Genomic DNA, 21,479 nt, shown 5'->3' on the forward strand with positions numbered 1-21,479 from the left:
TCCTTATACTGCGGTTCCACGTGGTTTGGGAAAATAAATTAGAAGCTCACAACAGTTTTTGTTTGCTGGATCATTTTAGTTCAGCTTTCCTTTTGTTATATTTCTTTCAGTTCAAAATGTGTTAATTACATAAATAAAATGTAATTTTCTCTGTAGCACTTCATGGATTTAATAAGCAACACACCTTAGTTGTTCACACAAAGCATAAATGTAAAAAACAATATATACAGTGTTATCTTCATTTTAGATGTCAGAAAGTATTTGCGGCTCCCAGTGTTTTCTTTTGCGTGGAAACCGGCTCCAAATGGCTCTTTGGGTGTTAACGGTTGCTGACCCCTGGTTAAGCCATTCAGCTTCTATATTTTGTCTCTACATTTAACCTTTTTATGACTCTTAGTTCTTGTGCTGCCAAGAAAATGTATTACAAATGAATTATGAAGTGTAACGTATTCTACTCTCCGATTGGTTTGAAAGCTCAGCTAAACATAATGTGAAACTAGCTGAAACTGACAAGAGTAAAATTAGCCAGCTGAAGACTTCCCATTCAAGTGTCAGTGCTGTAAATTCCAGTCTGTGCCACTGTGGACATGAAATTCTGCTGTTGCTGTCACTCTATTGTGTCTTTTAAATTTGTTTATATTTGAGTACATAAAGTATTACCCACTTATTTTACAGTTTATCATAAAAAAAAGAAGAAAAAAGAACCTTCAGTGACATGTGATTAACAAAGGTTTTCATTTTAATGCAAATATTTTGTACCACACTATTCTCTCCAACATGTAAAATGAGACACAAAAACAATGAAGCCAATCTTCATCCACTTGCAGCCACTTCAAACGGGTAGTACTGAGGAAAGTCGTGAATGACCTTCAGGGCTTCATTATACAGCTCCAAATCTGTGGGATAAGCAGACACAGCACACTGAGTCACAGATCAGGAACAAAACTTTACTCAATCAGTCTAGAGAGACGTACCAAAGGGAATGCCTTTGTCCTCTCGTAGGATGTTGTATGTGGTGGTGGTTATTACTCCTTTGCTGGACACCATACCAATGACCTCCACAATGCCACTCAGCTCTTCTTCAAGCTAAGAAAAGAACCAAATAGTTATTGAAAGTTTCTGAATGAAATTTTAACCAGCCATTTTGCCAACACTCCACCTTCATTTTGCATTAATATTTTAATCCCCCCTGTGTTTATTGAAAGTCAACAATCTCTGCTCAAGACTTTCAATTCAGTTAAATTTATTTATATTTTAATATACTTTTAAAACAATATAGATGTAGGCAGATTAATATAACAAAGCAAGAGCAGGTTTCTTAACAGAAAACTCATTGTTGCAGCCATGGGCAGCCCACAGTGACCCCTGTAGACTGTTTTTTGTTTTAGTCTCCTTGACTCCACTGTTCTCTTATTAGTTAGCTAACATAAACTAATGTAAGTCTATCAACTGCAACCAACTACGGGTGGGCGGATATATCGAATATACTTGATGTATCTTAAGTGATTTGTTTGTTTGTTTCCATTTTTATATGTTATAAGCACAAAAGAGCGCCCTTTTTAATTTCAGTTCTTTTATTTTGTCTCGTGAATTCTTGCTTTTTTTTTTTATTGATATGCTCTTTGTTTGTTAAATGCAGTGTTGGGCAAGTTACTTTGAAAAGGTAATTAGTAATAGTTACTTCTTTAAAAAAGTAAGTGAATTAGTAACTCAGTTACTATATTCTAAAAGTAACTAATTACTTGGTAAAGTAACTATAACATTACTTTTAAAAAAAAGTTTAACCCTGTGGGGTCCAGGGTATAATTGGCTGTTTCTGACTACTTTTCATTTACCTCTAAATTTCACCTTTAAAAACTGTTCATCTTGGCTTGTTTGGTGTCATTCTTTTCAGCACAACCTCACATGTCTGAATTTACAGTTCGTTTTTCCATTTTGGCATTCTGTATTAGCACAATAATCTAAAAATCAGACTTAAAAACATAAAATCCGAGTAGAAGAGTTACGTTTTTTACTGTTTAACAAATCCTTTTTCATAACTTGAAATGCAAACAGAAATTGTACATTTTAAAAACCTATGCACAGTTTTTGCAAACAACAAAGTTAAATGCAGCTATTTACCTAAAAATGCAGCCAATGCATTTTTTACAAACTATTCAGAACAATCAGATATTCTGCATCAAATAAGATGGGACATAAATTATTGGTGCCTCTTCAAAATATAATTTCTGTCCACTATAAGATAAAGGCCCATATGGAAAAGAAATAGTAAAAACTTATATGATTTACTCATGAAAGTGGCCACTTTCTCATTACTTTCATATATAGTTTTAGTAAGTATCCAAAACATACAAGTTTCATTATATAATTTTTCAAGGGATCTTATATCTGTTTTCACTCTTGTATGCTTTTCATACAAGTTTCACACAAGACAGATACAAACTTTATAAGATTTATATATTTTTTCCATATGGGCAAGCTTGCAGGTATCAGGCTTGTGATGTTCCCCACGCTCTTATTCCCATCACTGATTAAATGTGTAGTGTTGACCACAGAAAGAAACATACTGTGACTAACTACATAACTATGACAGAATAAAGTTATGAGTGCTGTATTTGGGAGGAAATCTATCTAGGAATTGATCATTAACACTGAAATCTCCCCTCATAATTACAGTCACAGCTGTATAGTTGAGCTTATCCGACACGTCGTTCAGAATACTGCAGCGACTCCCTGTGCGGGCAGGCATTAATAGAAGTGACTGTGTGATGACGATGCGGCGGCGAGCGAAGCTCCTACGCGGAGAATATGACCAACAAACACGGTACAAGCAAACAAGAGTGGTCCACAGACCAGTTGTACCACATACTTCGTACCACCAGCACCGCTCACCCTGAAACGTGTAGGCAAACTGATGCCATAAATTATGGCAGTACTCACAGGTTCGTTCAATTCTACCGTAGCGCTCTTTCCTTCTCCATCAGACACACTGAACGTTTTTCCTGTTGGGTGAACCTGGTCAAGAAAAGCAAAACTAATACTTTATGTCCTTGCTGTTAACAGAGTGGGCCAGTGCATATATGCAGGTGTAGGTTAATCCATATTTATAATTGTTAAAAAATAGTTTAACTAGCACTAGCCAAAACCCACCTTTTCAACGCGCCCAACGAAGCAGACACCTCTGCCAATGTGCTGTGACAGCATAGAGCAGTTTATTCTTGGTTTAGAAGCGTCCAGTAGACTTGCCATCTTTACAGTTAGCTTCTTTCACGTTCCTGGACCTTCGACAGCGCAACACAGCGCGGGAAACGCGTAGTCCTGAGCTTTAGTACAAAGGCGCAGCTCAGGCGGGCGGCTTACTCACATTACATGAAAAAACGCGGCACTTGAAATTACGGCCAAAGGGGAATACAAAACAAGCGCCTCTCATTTTTCCAAGCCATATCCGTTGTGCTCTAACATTTTCTTCCGCGGAAACGACAACGAATCATTCCGCTACATATTGCTGACAGCACGAATTTTACAAAAAAGAACACTGATAATTTCTACGTGGACAAGGACCGCTTTAAGGTCAGTGAATTCACCGTCATAATAACTCGGGTGATCCTAAAGGGCGAAAATATGATAGAATATTCTGATATTTTTTGTAATGCTGAGCGAAGGTAACACGAACAGGAAGTAAACGAGTGGCACCAATAACTGGCAGTAAACACTAAAGGAACAAGAACTGACTTTATTAAGGCTTTCTGAATTCGACAAGTAACGATAGTAAGAGTGCCATTTTCACTTTCTATAGAGCCATGGCTGTTGTTTGGGCTCTCAAAACACGACCGAAGGGTAGACAGCGACCAGGGTCACTTTAAAAGAAATGTATCACTAATAAGTTGTGATACATTTCTACATTCATATGCCCATGAAAACCTTAAATACGCCCGTTTGTTTAAAGTGATTCAACGTCGTTCGCCTTGGCTTTTTCTTTGACTAAATTATGTGTAGAACGGATTTGACGTTTATCGTCGGTTTTCAGAACAAAGATGTGAAGTCTCAACAAACAAGGACGTTCTGTGAACGTTTTTTTTTTTAGCGAAACTCCACTGTTGAGAATATCAGGCAATAGTCCTGTAGAGCACCGAGACTGTAAATATGTAGTGAGATCTCAGCAGAATACACATTTCACAAGTCGTTAGCAGACTTCTGTGAAGTTAAAGAGATGCGTCTTTCAAAATGGGATTCCACACATTGGAGATACCGAATGAAATATACTGTGGTTCACTACGCATAATGTATTTTTATTTTTGTGGTTCCAATACAATGACTGGAAAAAAATAAACTGGATTGAGACAAAACAATGGCCCAAAGATGGTATCCAGAACCGAAATACGTTACCTGCACTCACTCTTCAGCATAAAATCATTTCTTAATATATTTGTTTAGTATTTTCCTGTTTGCTTCTCTAAATGTTTGCTGCAGTTCAACCAGCATAAACTTTGAACAAATGCAAGTGCAATATTTCTGTAATTTCTATTAATGAATTTATTTGTCACTAACAGATATTCACAGCACTGATCACATGAAATGTCAGCCTATAATAGTTATGGTGTAACAACACAGTCGTTTAGTAGCACAGTGTGGCTGCTCAAGTCAAAGAATGGATGTTGATAAATTATATATATTATATAAAGGCGGGTAGAAAGATATATTCTGTGTGGCAGAACATCTAGGCATGGCAGAACGATAAGTGAATGACAGAACCGGATGCATATATTGTCGTGAAGTTACGGTGTGGTGTAGTAGATGTCTTTATGAGGAAGTATTTTTAGATGACTTGCTGAGGGAGTCATTTCTATCTCGTGTTCTTCCTGTCACGCGGCTCCTTGAGATCTTCTGTAAGCAGTGATATACCTGATATGTATGGGATACATAGTCAGACCTCTTCAATAGCAGACCATTTGAATTCAAAGTAGAAAAAAAGAACAATATTGGTTGCATTCCAATAAGAATGGATTCTGCTTTTTGGATCAGAGCTAGTTTTAAAGCCTGCTGTGTTAGGGTGGACAGCTACAAGTAACAGGTGTAGCCTAAAAGGTAGATCAACTGAAGGTTTTCAGTTTGAATCCAGTTTCAGAGGCTAAATGAAAAAGAAAAATTGTGTTTCTTAACATTGGAATGGGTGTGACAGCAGAGGATGCTGGGTATAGAGTGAGATAGAGGCAGATGATCTGTTGTTAAAATCCCTAAAAGAGGGAGCAGCCAAAAAAAAAGAAGGCGACCATTAAACTGGGATGAGGAATACATTTTTTTTACAAGTGCAAATAGTGTACTCTGTAGTGCTATTTGTTTGCTGGAATTCATAGGTGCCAACAGAGAGACATTTATCTTTAAACAAATATTAAGGATTCTGTGCTGCTGCTCTCACACTGGTAAAAGTCACAGATAGGTACACCTTCAGGGCTGCACCAAAACACACAAAGTAAGGAACACATGACAGAATCATCAACTTGTTAAATTAGCAGCACCAAAAATAGTTAAATTTAAGCAGTTTTCCCTTAAAATGTTACCCTTGTTGTTCTGAAGGTAATGCCTGTGAACTCACATGTTGGAATTCCAGACCTGGCACATCCAAACATATTTTGAGGGTGTGCTGGGAGACCCTTTTCTAGACTAAAAATTAGTACACTACCTGACTGTGGTAGAAGTGGTAGAACTTACAGATTTAAATGTCTAGTAGCAAATTCAGTGATTTCAAACAAAGAAAAAGGGGGAAACTGTCTCCTCAGTTAACGGAGTTATTCAAAGACATGGATATATTTTTTCATGACATTATTACATTTATCACTTGCATTTGCATACCACACAAGAAACTAAAGCACAATCCTAAACTTTTCTCAAGTTATGTAAAAACCTGAGAACATTCCTAAGGGTTCCCTGAAGCTTCTACAAAACTAACCTTCAGATAACAGAAATATCCCAGCTGTTTCTGTTTACTGACATTTGAACTTCGAGTGAATCAGTCTGTTGTTACGCTTTCTCGACAGTAAGCATGATAAAATGAATGAATGCGAAACGTATAATGCACTGGCTCTTCATCTAACCTATTGCTTCTTCTGTTTTTGGGTGGGGTTGTTTTTGGGTTTTTTTGGGTTTTTCTTTACACAGGTTTATCATGTGGAGCTTGTTTGGACTGCGTAAGGACTCAAAGAAGTCAACCCCAGACAAGGAAGTAGATGGAGGATTTGTTATTGTTGGTAAGGAACATATTAAAATGAAACTATATATAAAGCTGAAGTTTACAACTTGTTTTACAAATTTTTAAGAGTTTTTCTTAGTGATGTATGGTTATCTGCACATTCACATACAGGTATGCACCTCTGACAGGAAGCACTGTAATGTTAAAATGAACTCACAACTCCAGAATGTGGTTGGAGTTGTGTGTTTTGTTCCTTTCAACCATCCTCATACCCTGTAGCATGTACTGCATGACAAAAGACCAGTGGTGTTGTGCATTGCTCTTATGTAGAGCCTACACACAGTTTTACTGGCTGGTGTCTCAAACTTAAATGAGCTGTGAGCCACTGCTGGCACTGTCACCTCTTGTGAGAGCCACTGTTCAAGTGGTACAAAAACCAAACAAACAAGAAAACACCCACAAATATTTCCAAAAATGTTTTGTTTGTTGTTTTAAAATTTTAAATATTGTATAACAAGACAAAACTGCAAATGTGAACGCACAGAACACACAATTTAGATAGATCTCTAAATTGCTCTTTCTCTCTAAGGTGCTATAGAAAGTTGTCTTCCACTAGCTTTAGGCTTTTCTGAAAGCTAATAGTGTCACATTTCAGTCTGGTTTCAAACCACATCATAGCACAGCATAAGCACTTTTAAAAGTTTTTAATGGTCATTTATTAATTACCGACTTGGGCGATTCTCACGCTTTTAGACCTAAGTGCTGAGACAGTTATCCTAATCTCTAGACTAGAGCGCTGTGTTGAGTCACTGCTTTCGATGGTTTAGATGTTATTTAACAGGCAGAAGCTTTCTGACATGTTAATTGACTTTTCTTCAACACCTGCTCCCCTCACTTGTGGGATCCCCCAAGGATCCATTTTTAAGTCCAATACTCTTTTTAACTCTTAATACTCCATTAGTTTAAAAAAAAGAGAGAAAAAACAGAAGTGGTACCTTTTAGACTTCCTGACACTCACTCCTCTTTTAAATGTCATCCCCTATTGATCAGTAGACCCACAAAACCCCTATACAGAAAGTTGATTCCAGCTGTCTCATTAAAACGTCTAATCCCTGATCCTGTTATCCGTACCCAGATAGTGCAGGTTTCTGGAGTCAATGTGGCTGAGGCCACTTGCTCAGCCTGACTCCCTTGACGTCCAAGTGTCTTCCCTGCTTGGCCTGATATGAACAAACCAGAGTAGCCTTGCAGGTCAGATCTTATAAGTAACACCTGTTATTGCCGCTCCCGTGTCGTTTGTGGCACTTGTTAATCTGAGTTGGTTTCAGAGGCCCATACAACAGGCCCAAGGGAAAATATTACTTGGAAAGGCTTGAGCAGCGAATTAGAGCTATTTGGACTAATATAGATTAATACTTAGATTTATACCTTTATTGTTTCACAAAGGGTCAAAAAGGGAATGTCGACAGTTTAGACTTTAATTGCAGGTTTTTATTAAAGCAGCTGGGCAGGAGCAATAAAATAATAAAAAGAAAAACATAAAAAAAAAAAAAATCAAATCACTTAAATTCTATTAATTTAATTAACTCACTTTAAGGTTATATGCATGTTTTGTTCTTATCTTTGAGGGGAGAGAGGTTGGTGGTGTGGTGGCCACTTCCAGCACTGAAGATGTGTTCCACCTCACTGCTCTGTGTTAATGGGAATAATCAGTAAACCAGGTTTCCTTGATAGATTCCACATCTTCTCAAAGATGGTAACAAAGCAGGCAACAGCTTGGAAGTCTTGAGAAGCTGCAACTTCCACTTAGAAAACGATGGAAGTTCAAATCCTTCTCAGAATTATAATCCAACCCTGATGATGATCATAATGATGAAATAGGGCCAAATGCAATCTGTGAGTCCACCGTGGACAAACTCCCCTTGGCGCCTTTGTTGGAATCTCCAACGGTAAACTTCTGGAATCCAGTCCTTTGAACTGCTCATCTGGCAGGGCTCCGGAGACTGACCCACAACGCCTCCAGGCATCCCAGTTTATACTTGTTATGTGCCCCACTCGCCCCACCCTTCTCTCTCTCTCTCTAATATCTATTTAACCCATCAGTTGTTTACATAAGATTCACTAATCTTCAGCCCCACCTTATCTCTCTCTCTATCGTTCTCTGTTAACATGGAAAATTTAATTACATTTGATCATTCAGTCACATATCAATAAGATTTACTTCACATTTCATTCAGTTCAGATTTTATTAGCACGTTCTTTAGCATACTCCCTTTATGTCTAAATGCTTTAAAAATCTGTGTTTGTTAACCACAATTTACTCAACACAATATACTGAGTACAATCCCCCTTTCACTAAATCACACACTTTAAAAGTCAGACATTCAGAAATCAGCGTGTTGTGTCCTGTATGTGCTCTCATTCACTCTCTTTCTCTCTCTCTCTCTCACACACACACACACACACACACACACACACACACACACAGCCACTCTCACATCTCTCAAGGCTGTTTCTACACAGGCTGTCAGTTAGGTCTGAGTTAGGCGTGTCTCAAAAAATCATTATTTTCTTTTCTTACTTTTATTCTTATTCATCATTTTAGCCAAACTCAAACATCTTTATATTTAACTGATTATGTGCTGATCAGTACTGAGCATATTTAACTCTCAGCAAATTCACATAATTCACATCATAATTCTGTGTTTAACCCTTCCAACATTTAACACTGTTTTTCTTGTTCCAAAATATAACGATGGGTCGGCCACACAGTTCTTATCATCTCAAACTCAGACATGAGTAAAAAGGGCTGATGATGGATCAAGTCTATACACACAAAATCTAGACAACTAGAATAGACATTTCCTCTACTCAGACTACATTTCTCTACTAACAAGTTGATCAGACTTGTATTTTTTATTGTCTTTGATTACGAATAATCATGATCTGCTTAGGTCTGTTTTAGCACTCCGACCACTTTCATCAAATTGTTATCCCCTCAGCTTTGATAGTAAAGGCGGCCAGGGGGATTTCAGTCTTTTCCAAAGTTGGCCCTTTGGAAAATTCCAAAACCTGCGGGTGATTTTTGACAGCAGCTTCACATTTGATAAACAAAGAAATGCTGCTGTTAGTGCCAGTTTCTCCCAGCTAAGGATCCAGATTCAGATGACATATACCAATTAGTTACACTGCATGAATGTCTTAAAGACAAAGAGAGGATGATTTCTAATTTATAAATTAGAAGTAATTTATATAATTTATAATTAATTATAAATTCAGATAAAACTGAGGTTATTGTATTTAGACCTAAAAATCTCAGAAACACAGTCTCTAACCAGGTATTGCATTGCCTTGGCTTCTAGTAACACTATGAGACATCTTGGAGTCGTTTTTGACCAGGATAAGTCCTTTAATTTGCTTATTAAACAAATTTGTAGGACTGCTTTCTTCCATTTGCACAATATCATCCAATTCATGCATTTTTACCTCTAGTTTGGACTACTGTAATTCTTTTTTGTTTGTTGGTTTTTAAAGAAAAACTCTCCGTATAAACTCTCTGAGCAACCTTTAGTTAATTTAAAACGATACAGCAAGAGCACTGACAGGGACTCGACACAGAGGCCATATTTGTCTCATTTTGGCTTCTCTTTATTGTAGTTTTTTGAAGATTGGTGGATCTCTGTCTAGCTTTACTTTTCTGTGACGGTCTTTTTGTACCCAATCACGTTACTGACCTGTAACGTGACTGTGTGCTATACACTGGTCTCCCAGTTTTGCCGACTTTTAAGACCTCTTGCTGCCATCAAATTCTGAATTCCCTTATTTGTTACCTCAAAATCAGAGGTCCAGTTTTCTGAAAATCTTCTGAACGCGTTAACTCAAGAACGAGGGAATGTATGATTTAACTTTTTAATTAATTAATTAATTTGTTTGTTTTATAATTGATACCATAGCTGTTAATTGTGTTTGCTGATTATGATGTTTCATGTTCACATGCATCTTGAAAATGAGGTAAATAAATATTTATTAATGAATAGAATATATTTTTTTTGGGGTGAGAAGCCTTATTTCTTCTTGTTTCTTCAGTATTTGTTTCTAGTAAACATTAAGCTGTCTGTCCTGTTTGATCTCCAGCCGAGACAGTTGAAGAACAGAGACAGAAGCTGCAAACCATGAACGTCACACAGCCCTCAACAAATGTCATAGTGCAAGCATCAAAGGTGAGCAGCATGCCACGATCACTCTTCAAGCTCTTTAACACTGAGCTTAAGCAGAAGCCTCATCGCTCGCCTTCTGATCATTTCACATTTACTTCCCAAGCCTCACTACTTTAGCATTGACTGCTTTATGTCTAATTAGGCACTTTGCTTTAGACTCTAATTATACTTGTAACTGCATGTTTGTGAATTACTGTTTGCGCCATTGTCTCACTGTACAGAAAACTGTGAGATGCATCTATTCAGAGCCTCCACATTAACACAAATGTCTGACACAACCCAGTAATCTAAATCTTATCCAGCAGAATAAGACATAAATTGAACTTCAGGGCAGAATTCGGGCAGAATGTTGCACAAAACTGGTTTCAACATTGTACACTCACAAGGAACATCTCTCCCTTTCTTCATAGTCGTCCTGCTCAACTCCAGATCCGCAGTATGACACAAAGTTCCCAGCAACTTCACACAACATGGGGACAACGATGAGACCTCGAGCAGTGGAAGCACATTCGACTCTTCCAGATCTCCTCGGGGATGTCCCCTTCACTTTGGCTCCTCATGTCCTGGCCATGCAGGCAGGATTCCCCCTCATCCCTGATATATTGCTGTCCCGGGACATAAATTATAATCTAGCCAGCTTTCAATACGACTTCACTTTAGAGAATTCTATTCTTCACAACGCCTAGTTTCTTTGAACTGCAATATTCCATAGTTCACACTATGGGGAACAGAGCTGGTAGGCTGCCATAGCTGACTTTATAACATATTGAAGAGAACAAATCAAACCTCATCTAAATGACACAAAATTAAATTAATTTAAATGTAGGGTTGCTGAAATATAATGAATATATGGTCAAATTGTACTGTTGATCCCAAAAAGGTCACAGTTTTATAGGAAATGAAAGGCGTTCTTAAACTCTGTGTGTTGCTCATGGTGTGCTGCTTAACTTAAACGCAGACGGACAGTTTAGGTTGTGATTGCCTAAAACATGGTAAGACATTTTTTCAAGTTACACTCTGTAGATATAATGAAGTATAGGGTTACTGTGATTAGCAAAATGAAAACTCCAGGTTATTACAACTCTGGCCCCATTGTCAGCGCTTCAGGAATCCCTTTGAGCAGTTAAGATCATGTTTTTTTCACCTCCATGTAGCTGTTTCCAGCCCCACGGGCTAAGGCCCAGCCAGCGGCCACTCCCCGGGCCTGGCTTCAGGGTGAGAGCCCAGAAACCTCCCCCCAAGTGTAGACTTGTTCCTTGGTTTCTTTGCTGTCTTAGCAAAGAAACCAATGGTTTCTGAATTGCTCTTTATTGGTCTCCTCACCCAGGAACAATTGGGAAACCGTATCATGGCAAATTGACCCAACCACATAGCTCCTAGGATCACGACATACAAACACCTCCACCACAATAAGATGTCGCAATTTCTGCTCTAAAATGAAGAGATTCTGTGTCTATTTTGTTTTCCTTATAAACATGCAATGACCGTTTTGTTGGTCATTGCATGTTTATAAAGTTTGCTGTACTGCATAACCAGTAAAGCAAACAGTTTGGGGTTTTTTTGCTATTCTGCTGTTTTTCTTTTTCTAATTTTATTTGTTTCTTCTCTTTTGTACCAGAGAATCTGTTTGAGGCACATTGGCTCATTCCGACTGTTGGAACCGCTGCTGTAGGACATTTCTTCGTTATGGTTTTTCTTCTTCAGGAAGAAAAACCATAACATAAAATGGGTACCTCCAAGTATCCATTACCAGTTCACCTGCTGGCTGGGGCTCAAAACAGATTCCTTAAAAATCAGAGCCACTACAATTTTTGAGAAACCAGCAGTCTCTCATAAAACAGACTGCTGCTGTCTATAACTATGTAAAAGTCATTATATAGGCAGACAACAAACAGACATGCAGCAGACAGCTTGGTCCCATTCACGGTTGTTGTAGAGCCATAGCTACATACCTTATATCTTTAGCCTGGATTCCACTGCAATGGAAATAGAATGGCTGCTGTTAATGCGAATGTTCGCACCATCTTCCACGTGCAGAGTTCCTGCACAACTGCCTGACAATATGTGACAATCTAAGTGAGGACTGACATTCTGTAAAGATCGAGATACACTTTGGATTCAGGTCTCAGCACATCTGCTCTGAGACCTAAACCCACTGTTACTGGTTCCTGTGCCATAAAGGTGCAACTTCTGCCTTAGTGTCTTCCAAGAACTATCCATTATTTTGACAAAGAACTGAATGTTACATAGTAGCAGAATCCACATCACTGGTAAATTTACATCCCCATAACAACTGATGTCACTGATTCCAGCTTAGTGCTCAGCAACTCTGTGGTTCCAGGCCAGTGCCAGCTGCTTGGTGTGTTTTCTGGCACTGGATCCAGCCTTTAATATCCAGTTAAGTAAATTATCTTTGGATATGCCCAGAACTGCCTTCTTGCTTCACAAGACTAATGTCCCTATTTTTCCTCATCAACATTTTTAACATGTCAAGTTTGTTGTTGTTGTTGTTGTTTTTCTTTTTTTTCTTTTTTTTTTTGGGGGGGGGGGGGGGTTGCACATTTGCATGGTGGCCCCTGTTACAAAAATGGCCTCAAGTTATGAATTTGATTTTTCCTCCAAGAAAAAACTCATTTTTGTATTTGTCTGTTTGCCAACAATTCAAACACTATGAAATGTAAACCCTCGTCATGTGAGGATGTTGAACTTGGTTGAAAAGGCACTGACTTGGTCAGTAACTTGGTCACTTGAACAGATTTTGAAATTCATACCCTAGGTGCAGTTACTAAAAAATCTTGAATGACTTTCAAGACCTTTAGGTCAAGCTCTCAGTGAGCTTGACCTTAAGGTCAGAGGTCAAGTTTTCTAAAACTTCAGAAGGAAGTCACCTGGGAAATTCAAATTCATACCATGGATTCATCTAATAAAACTCTCAGATTGAGTCTCTGTGACCTTAACCTCAACGTCAGATGCCAACTTTTCTGAAATTCTCTTGGGATTTTCATTATCATGGATATTTTTACTAGGAGGCTGAGAGGTAGCACTGGCAGCCCCCAGTATTTTTAATCCAGTAAATGTACATGCTAATGGTACCTTGCCTTTCCTGAGCTAGTGCACATTTTACTCTGCAAAACATCTTGTGAGCATTGAATATATGCTATACACGGGTTAATTGTATCCCACTTTTTGCATTTAAACATTCACTGTTGTAATCAGCATTAATATATTGATACTTGTACTTCAGATGTCATGAGGATTCATGCAAGTCATGGGTGACACTCAAACTTTACCTTTAGGTAAATTCATATTAAATTATCAATATGCTGAATTCACACATGGGTTTCTACAATGGATGTAGTTTCAACATCCTGTAAGCTTTTTAACCAGTTACTAGTGGCACTGCGTCACTGTGTGTGTGTGTGTTCCTGTCTAGCTGTCTTTGTGAGTACCAAAATCTGCATTCTACTATACTTTTGAGAACCAACAGTCACTTGTGAGGACACACACACCGGTCCTCACACATTTTAAGGCCTTTTTGAGGCTCAAAATGTGGTTTTAGTGTCAGGGTTACAATTAGGTTATGGTTAGGGTTAGGCATTCATTTTTAATGGTTAGGGTTAGGATAAGGGGCTAGGGAAACCATTATGTCAATTAAGGTCCTCACTAAGATAGCTGAACGGGCATGTGTGTGTGTGTGTGTGCGTGCTGTGTGTGTGTAGCAATGGTCAGATTGACCTCTTAAGTTGAGGTTTGCTGAGATGGAATCTTTTTTGGCCCATCCTATTCCTCGAGGAATCTGTTGGTAATGTGTGGCCTTGATTGTTACTGGGGACATTTTCTTTCACCAATAAATTGTTGTTGAGCATTGTTTACCTTGTGTCCGTATAGTTATTTTGTCTCCTTTTTTAAAATATCTGGACATTTTATTGCTACTCTTTTTATTGCTTTCTTTGGGGAATGTCATAGTTTCAAAAATAAACTTAGAACTTTACCCGTCTTCATACTGACCTGCTTACTTGTTTGGTTTTGGGACCTAATCTTTCTCGACCTGGAACTTGATTACTTTACTCTATAAAATGTCTTGTGAGCCATGAATGGAAGAAGGTACAACATGTATCACTAAACATCATGCCTTTCTGTTCTGCCATGTTGGGAGATTAGTTGGATGCATTTGTTGTCACAGAGCTTCAAGTGAATGTCTAGTCCATCCATTCATTCGTTCCATTTGCCCTTATGGGGGTCATGAGGGGGCTAAAGCTTATCCCAGCTGCCATAGACTGAGCAGCAGGGTACATCCTGGACAGGTGTGGTAATCTGGTAATCTGACACAGAGAGACAGGTAACCATTCACACTTGCATTCACCTCTTGGGCATTTAAGAATCATCAATTAACCTAACCCCACTAATTGCCTGTCTTTGGACTGTGAGAGGAAGCCGGACTATCTGCAGACAACCCACACAAACACAGGGGAACATGCAAATTCCACACAGAAAGGCCCGGTGAGATAATAATAATGGATTGTATTTAGTGCTTTTCGACACCCTCAAAGCGCTTTACAATTCCACTATTCATTCACTCTCACATTCACACACTGGTGGAGGCAGCTACAGTTGTAGCCACAGCTGCCCTGGGGCAGGCTGACAGAAGCGAGGCTGTCATATCGCGGCATCGGCCCCTCTGGCCATCACCAGTAGGCAGTAGGTGAAGTGTCTTGCCCAAGGACACAACGGCCGAGACTGTCCAAGCCGGGGCTCGAGCTAGCAACCTTCCGATTACAAGACGAACTGCCAACTCTTGAGCCACGAGATGGTGGACTCGAACCTGAGAACAGTGCTAACCACCGTGCCACCGTGCAACCATGCAACTGAAGAGAATCTAGTAAATCTTTGCTAGTTCTAATAGATGTAATTTATCAACTCTGTTTTTGTTGGTTTCTATCGTATGTCCAAAGAATGTGAATCCTGCAGCAATTTGAGTGCGTGTTTATACTTATCAGGGATCCCTTGAGACAGAACTGTGGCATCTTTATACATTTCGGAGTCAGCCTCTAAGAAATCCTTGGAACGTTTAAACCTGCATTGCTTCTGTGTGTGTGTGTATTAGTAGGCTTGTTAATGCATTCCCTATATGTGTGCGTGTGTGTCTTATTTTCATTTTTTACTTTTTGTTGCTATGCTGAGGACCCTTCCCTTTCTCAAGTTCTGCCCCGAGTCACTCGGCCTGAGTGTTGTGCTTTTCAGGACAACCTTTAACCCAATGATTTGTGGCCCACACTAAAAACAGACTTCATTCATTCTTCCTCCACCTTCTGCAGCTGTCTGTCTCTCCAAAATCCTTCATCTCTGTAGCCATAGGCTGGTGAAGTTGCTATACAGCGTGATTTTGGCATTTGTATATGCTGCTGGTCCCCCTGTAAGGCTGAGGGTGATGCCATTTTCTGACCACCTGCCATTGACTCCTGATGAGGTGGTGTGTCTCCACTTTAAAATAATCAGCCTTTATTTTAGTTTCTGTTGGTTTAAATTCCACTTCAGGAATAATGAGTGTTGTGGTTCATTCATTCCTGGAAGAAAAGGAAGTAGCTTCTAAGTCTGCATTAAAATCAGAGCAGTTCCTCTATTGTGCTAGCTGGGGGAGATTGGTTGATGTTGAAGCTTGTTTTTCAGGTTTAGAGTGGGGTTGAGGTGAAGCTGTGGAATTTTTACCAAAATCTGCCCTTGGATGTAAGTCTGACGGTGCTGATGGTGCTTGTCTGTCATTTTGCTCCAGCCTTTGTGCTCAAGGAGAAGGTTGACCCAGGGCCGGGTCTATCTGCTTCTGACACTGAGACGTTTGATTAGTATCATTTTTCATCCCTGCCTGTCAACACTTTCTCTCCCTGATTCCTGCTTTGTCATAAGAAAATAATCTTTTCTAACTGCATTAAATGACAATATTCATTTCTTCTAATTAATTTGTTTTATACATATCTTCATTTTTCACTTTTTTAAGTTTCATTTCCCTTTATTGGATTATTTTATGTTATACTGAAATACTTTGTTACACTTCATTTCTGTTGGCTTTTGGAATTTGAGCTCCCCGTGTTGTTCACGTTTAATCTCAGAGACCGAGATTCTCAGTGATTCTCAGTCAGTCATGACTTATGTAACCCACAATGCCTCTAACATGAATCTGCCTGTGGTAACATTAGCCTTAACTAAAGCTTGGTTTTATTCTTTTTGTTGTTCTTATTTAATTTTTCTGGATAAAGTTTGGAACGATGTCCCCTTGCTAGAAGACATCAGTCCAGCTCTGTTGTAAATGGGTCAATATCTACAACACTGTAGAAGAGATGGATAATATCTAAAATATTTGTTTTAAAAGCCCAGAAAATAAATAAATGAATAAATAAAAATAAAAAAACCTGGGAAAGAATAGCTTTAAATTTTAAGTTTTTGTACAAGAAAAAAAGGTTGGAAACATTTTTAGCCATGGAACTGGAGCATTTAGTTTTATTTGATTTGCCTATTTTTACTCAAGCCTCATTGGATTTAAATCGTCATTTCTGTTTCATGCATGTTTTGCAGATTGTTTAAAAGGTATTTTATAAGAGTGCTATTTGCGTGTTTTTACTTCTCTTGCCATCATATTCCAATCTTATATGCAATAGCAATTACAATGTTCAAGAGGGCTAAATCGCAAACTGCAACTTTTAAATATCATGAACTGTGATCTCTGTAACATTTTATTTATTTTCATTCGTTTATTTCATTTGCAATCGGTTCCTCTCAAAGGAACAAGTACATATTTATTTGATGAGTAACTCAAACCCATGCAGACTGCCTTGTTTCTGAGATTTGGTGAGATAGTTCTTTGTGTATAGCTAAAGAACTGCCTCCACAGGTGACTACAATACATGAAAAATGTAGATTTGGATATACACTTCTTTTATATATTATCAGTTCTTTTTTTTCTTTTTTAAAAAAAAAAGATGTAAATAGCAAATTTTAAAATACGTTCATACACCAATAAAAATACTTTAAAAGGTCATTGTGATTATGATTCAGATTTCAGGATGGACTGCGAACACTCGCACAATCTAAGCTCACCCAGAGACCTTTGACCCCCTTCAATCCTCACAGCTGACCTTCTTGACAGCCTCTTCACTTTTCTCAAGTTGGCAGTAATAGAAGGCATGCTAAAGAAGTTTTCATTCCTTTCTGGAGAGATACCGAACAGAAGCAGAAGTTGCATGTAGGGTTTGACGTGTTGTGTCAATCAGAATCAGAGAAACTTTATTAATCCCAGAGGGAAACTGAGTTGTCATAGCAGCAAATATACAACAAACATCACACACTCTTATAAAATGAGTGTAGAAACAGAGATATTGATAGAAGTTAATGTTGATAGTCTTAAGTTAAAAGTACGTGTTTTTTGTTTTGTTTTTAATTACATTTTTGACAGTTGCTCCAACTGTTTGCTTAAATGTTACTGTAGGTTATTTTTCTACAAGCAGGCAAATGGTCATAAATTGAATGCCAAACTAATGAGAATGTGGTTAAGATTTGCAGGGCATGGCATTTCTTTCTAAAAGAGATCTTAACAGTGATATTATATTACACAAGTCAGGTCCAATACTGTATATTAGTGCAACTAACCATGATTTTCCTCTTGCACTCAAATCAGGCTTTTACAGCAAAATGTATACAAATCAAATTTCCTATGTCATTTTGTTTCTGTGTTGAGGATACCCTCTTTACTGTGAGGACAACCTTACTCCTGCATTTTACTTGTTCCAGAATCTTGTAGTGAGATGATGACAATAACATCTTCTGAGAACCTTATATTCAGTAGTTCTGAGATTAAAGTAAGCATGTTCCAATTTTTTTTAGATTTGATTTAAAAAACAAAAAGCAAAACAAAATCAATGCATTTTTTTTTAGTGAATCAATATGTAAGTTGTTTTTTCTTTTCTTGCTTTTTTGTTTGTTGTTTTTGTTCTCTGGTGTTCTCCTTTAAAATTGTTTATAGAACTCTTGATTCTATTTGATACAAAATCCCACTGTTTAATGTATTTACTGACTGTATTAACACTCATGGTGTCAGTTTTAGTCTTGTTAATGTGTCAAAAGGGCCACATCAGTTGGTAAAATGACCACTGATTTCTTTATTTCTTATTGAGTTCTACATAGTCAAAAAACTTTAGAATTTTAGTAGTATTTGATTTCTGAGTCATTTAACACTGTGTTTTAACATGAAATGTGGTTGTAAAATGTAAAGACAAAGGTTTGGAGCTCATATAGTCAGTGTTGGGAAGGTTACTTTTAAAATGTATTCCATTACAGATTACAGAATACATGCCCCAAAATGTATGTTTGTAACGTATTCCATTACATTACTCAATGAGAGTAACGTATTCTGAATACGTTGGATTACTTAATATATTATCATGCTTTTTACAACTACATGAATGTACTATTGCTGTGTGATTTATTACTATTACTGAACGTCCGCGGCTCCGAACTGTAATAAAGGGACCTCTGGTTAATACTTCGGGTTCCTTGTCGGGCTCGTAGCCGGAAAAATAGCTTTACTTTGTTGTCTGGGTCAAGTTTTAGAGAGAGAGGGGATTTGAAAGGCTGCTCCAACGGAACTTATTGTTTTGGAGGAAAACACGAACACGGTGTACAGTCGAGTCTTAACAGCTTACTTACAACTGGGCTCGTCAGGCTCTCTTCTTGGCTGCAGTGGTTATTATCAGTGTTGGGTAAGTTACTTTAAATTAGTAACTTAGTTACATTACTAGTTACTTCTATCAAAAGTAACTCAGTTACTTCAAGTTACTCATTACTTTCAGAGTAACTAGTTACTAGGGAAAGTAACTTTGGTTTTACTCTGGATACCCAGCAAGATTGCCAGTCTTCTAGCTTGCTTACTTGCCACAAGTGCACTGTGCCACCTACCAATAGAAAGGAAAAAATAATGTGCACATTTCCACGAGAGAAATCCCATGCCTGATTCTATCCTAGCCTGCTTTTTACATCCAACACAAAAACTGCAGTCGTGGTGCTTTCGATTGTACTCAGAACTCGGAAATTCTGCTTTCTGAATAGGAAGATGTAGGCAGTGTTGGGGAGTAACGGAATACATGTACCGCCATTACGTATTTAAAATACAAAATATGAGTAACTGTATTCCGTTCCTCATATTTTGTATTTTAAATACGTAACGGCGGTACATGTATTCCGTTACAGTTACCGTTTAAAAAGGTGGTATTCAGAATACAGTTACTTTGTTGAAATAAATGGATTACACTGCGGTACTTTCCTGTTTCATTTTGTCGCGGGTCAGGACTGTTTGGGTTTTGTTTGACAGCTACGTTCTGTTGTTCCAGGCGGCAGCGTTATGGTTGCCATGGTTACAGGGCTACGCTCTCTCTCTCTCTCTCTCTCTGCGACTGTGTGTTTCCTGGGTGAGAGAGCGCCTTTTCGTTGTTGTTGTTGTGCTAAGCTAACAGGCAGAATGCTACAAGCATAGCTCTAAAGAATGTAGCATCATGGGCAGTGTAGTCCGTGTTGCAGGGAGAATGGACTGCCATACACGTTATGTGTCTGTGAGCGCGAGGAGGGAGAAAAAGGGGAGTGGAAAGGTACGAGTTGTCATCGAGCAAAAACGGGAGCTGGAAGCATGTAAATATAATAATAACCACTTCAGCCAAGAAGAGAGCCTGACGAGCCCAGTTGTAAGTAAGCTATTAAGACTCGACTGTACACCGTGTTCGTGTTTTCCTCCAAAACAATAAGTTCCGTTGGAGCAGCCTTTCAACGCCTCTCTCTGTCTCTCGCAAGAAAAGTTGACCCACACAAGTCCCGGATGTGTTCTCGCTCCGCCCGTTTTATCGAGCATGCATCGGTGGTGACTTGTGTGGACTTGGTACAGCTAAATATCCCAGAATGCATTTCGTCCAAAACTCAAACGCGCCAATGGCGGACGAGCGGGGCTAAAAACATTTAAATATTACTCTTTCTGGGTCACAAAATAAACTTTTAAGTTATTTTCAAATAGCTGTGTAAACTTCAAATATCTGCTCGATTTATCAAGATATCATATATTTCCAAACGCACTCCGACGTTTTCGGAGACGTCTGTGACCCGCCAGCTCCATAGCAGACAGCGAGGTCGAGGATCACTAGAGCCGGCGAGAACAGCGGACTCCCAGCACATCGTTTTAAACCCCCTGCGGTCTTTTCGCTACTCAGGTTAAACAAACCCCAGTAGCTGTCTATTGTATTGAGTGTCCACTAAAATAAAAATAAAAGCGTTCTAACATCTCACCTGCTTGTTTTATTAAGGTATGTACACGTATGTACATGTAAACTACTTTTATTAATTGAGATTTCACTACTGAGGTTAAACATGATATATAAGTCACTTAGATCACTTCTAAATGTTAATGTTTGGTTTATTTCAGTGTTTTATTTGTTCCTGAGTAAACCGGTTTGGCTGTGATTAAAGTTAAGCTTCATAACATATTACTCACAGTTAAATTAAGAGGGGACGGCAGTAAAAACTCCGGACCTGTGACATCATCAAGTACGCTGGTGTTCCAATTGTACAAAACGTGAGTCCGTGCTCGCGTTCTCGGCAAGTCCGTACTCCCGTGCGGTCTCGGCAAGACCGGTCTCGCCGAGAACGCGAGTACGTACTTGCTCTCTCATCCAGGAAACACACAGTCGCAGAGAGAGCGCGTCACCCTGTAACCATGGCAACCGTAACGCTGCCGCCTGGAACAACAGAACGACAGAACAAATAAAACCCAAACAATATGAAACAGGAAAATACCGCCGTGTAATCCATTTATTTCATTAAAGTAACTGTATTCTAAATACCACCTATTTAAACGGTAACTGTAACAGAATACAGTTACTCATATTTTGTATTTTAAATACGTAACGGCGGTACATGTATTCCGTTACTCCCCAACACTGCATATAATTATACTGATAAATGTCTTAAAATAATATCCAAACTGGCAACATGCATGAAATGGACGATAACTTTAAACTGTCTTTGAGTTTAAATCGGTGGCAACATTT

General features: G+C 38.5%; 2 protein-coding genes across 3 annotated transcripts; one reads left to right on the plus strand and one right to left on the minus strand.

The window, feature by feature from the left end:
* Nucleotides 1-716: 716 nt before the first annotated feature.
* On the minus strand, nucleotides 717-3,347 carry rpa3 (replication protein A3). Its single transcript, XM_040002618.1, has 4 exons — nucleotides 3,151-3,347; nucleotides 2,941-3,015; nucleotides 975-1,086; nucleotides 717-896 (listed from the first exon to the last, which is right to left on the minus strand). Exons 1-4 carry the CDS (start codon nucleotides 3,247-3,249, stop codon nucleotides 814-816), a joined length of 369 nt encoding a protein of 122 aa, XP_039858552.1. The 5' UTR covers nucleotides 3,250-3,347; the 3' UTR covers nucleotides 717-813.
* Nucleotides 3,348-3,453: 106 nt separating this feature from the next.
* Nucleotides 3,454-14,274, plus strand: umad1 (UBAP1-MVB12-associated (UMA) domain containing 1). 2 transcript variants are annotated; one of them, XM_040002616.1, is made up of 4 exons: nucleotides 3,454-3,570; nucleotides 6,157-6,245; nucleotides 10,322-10,407; nucleotides 10,815-14,274. In XM_040002616.1, the coding sequence occupies exons 2-4, from the start codon at nucleotides 6,164-6,166 to the stop codon at nucleotides 11,088-11,090; spliced, it is 444 nt and encodes a 147-aa protein (XP_039858550.1). In that variant the 5' UTR covers nucleotides 3,454-3,570; nucleotides 6,157-6,163; the 3' UTR covers nucleotides 11,091-14,274. The 2 variants fall into 2 exon arrangements, with proteins under 2 accessions (XP_039858550.1, XP_039858551.1); XM_040002617.1 differs by lacking the exon at nucleotides 3,454-3,570 and adding an exon at nucleotides 3,589-3,768.
* The last annotated feature ends 7,205 nt before the right edge of the window (nucleotides 14,275-21,479 follow it).

This window comes from Simochromis diagramma, unplaced genomic scaffold (genome assembly GCF_900408965.1).
Source record: "Simochromis diagramma unplaced genomic scaffold, fSimDia1.1 OVJJ01000449.1, whole genome shotgun sequence".
In the NCBI taxonomy this organism is placed as follows: domain Eukaryota; kingdom Metazoa; phylum Chordata; class Actinopteri; order Cichliformes; family Cichlidae; genus Simochromis; species Simochromis diagramma.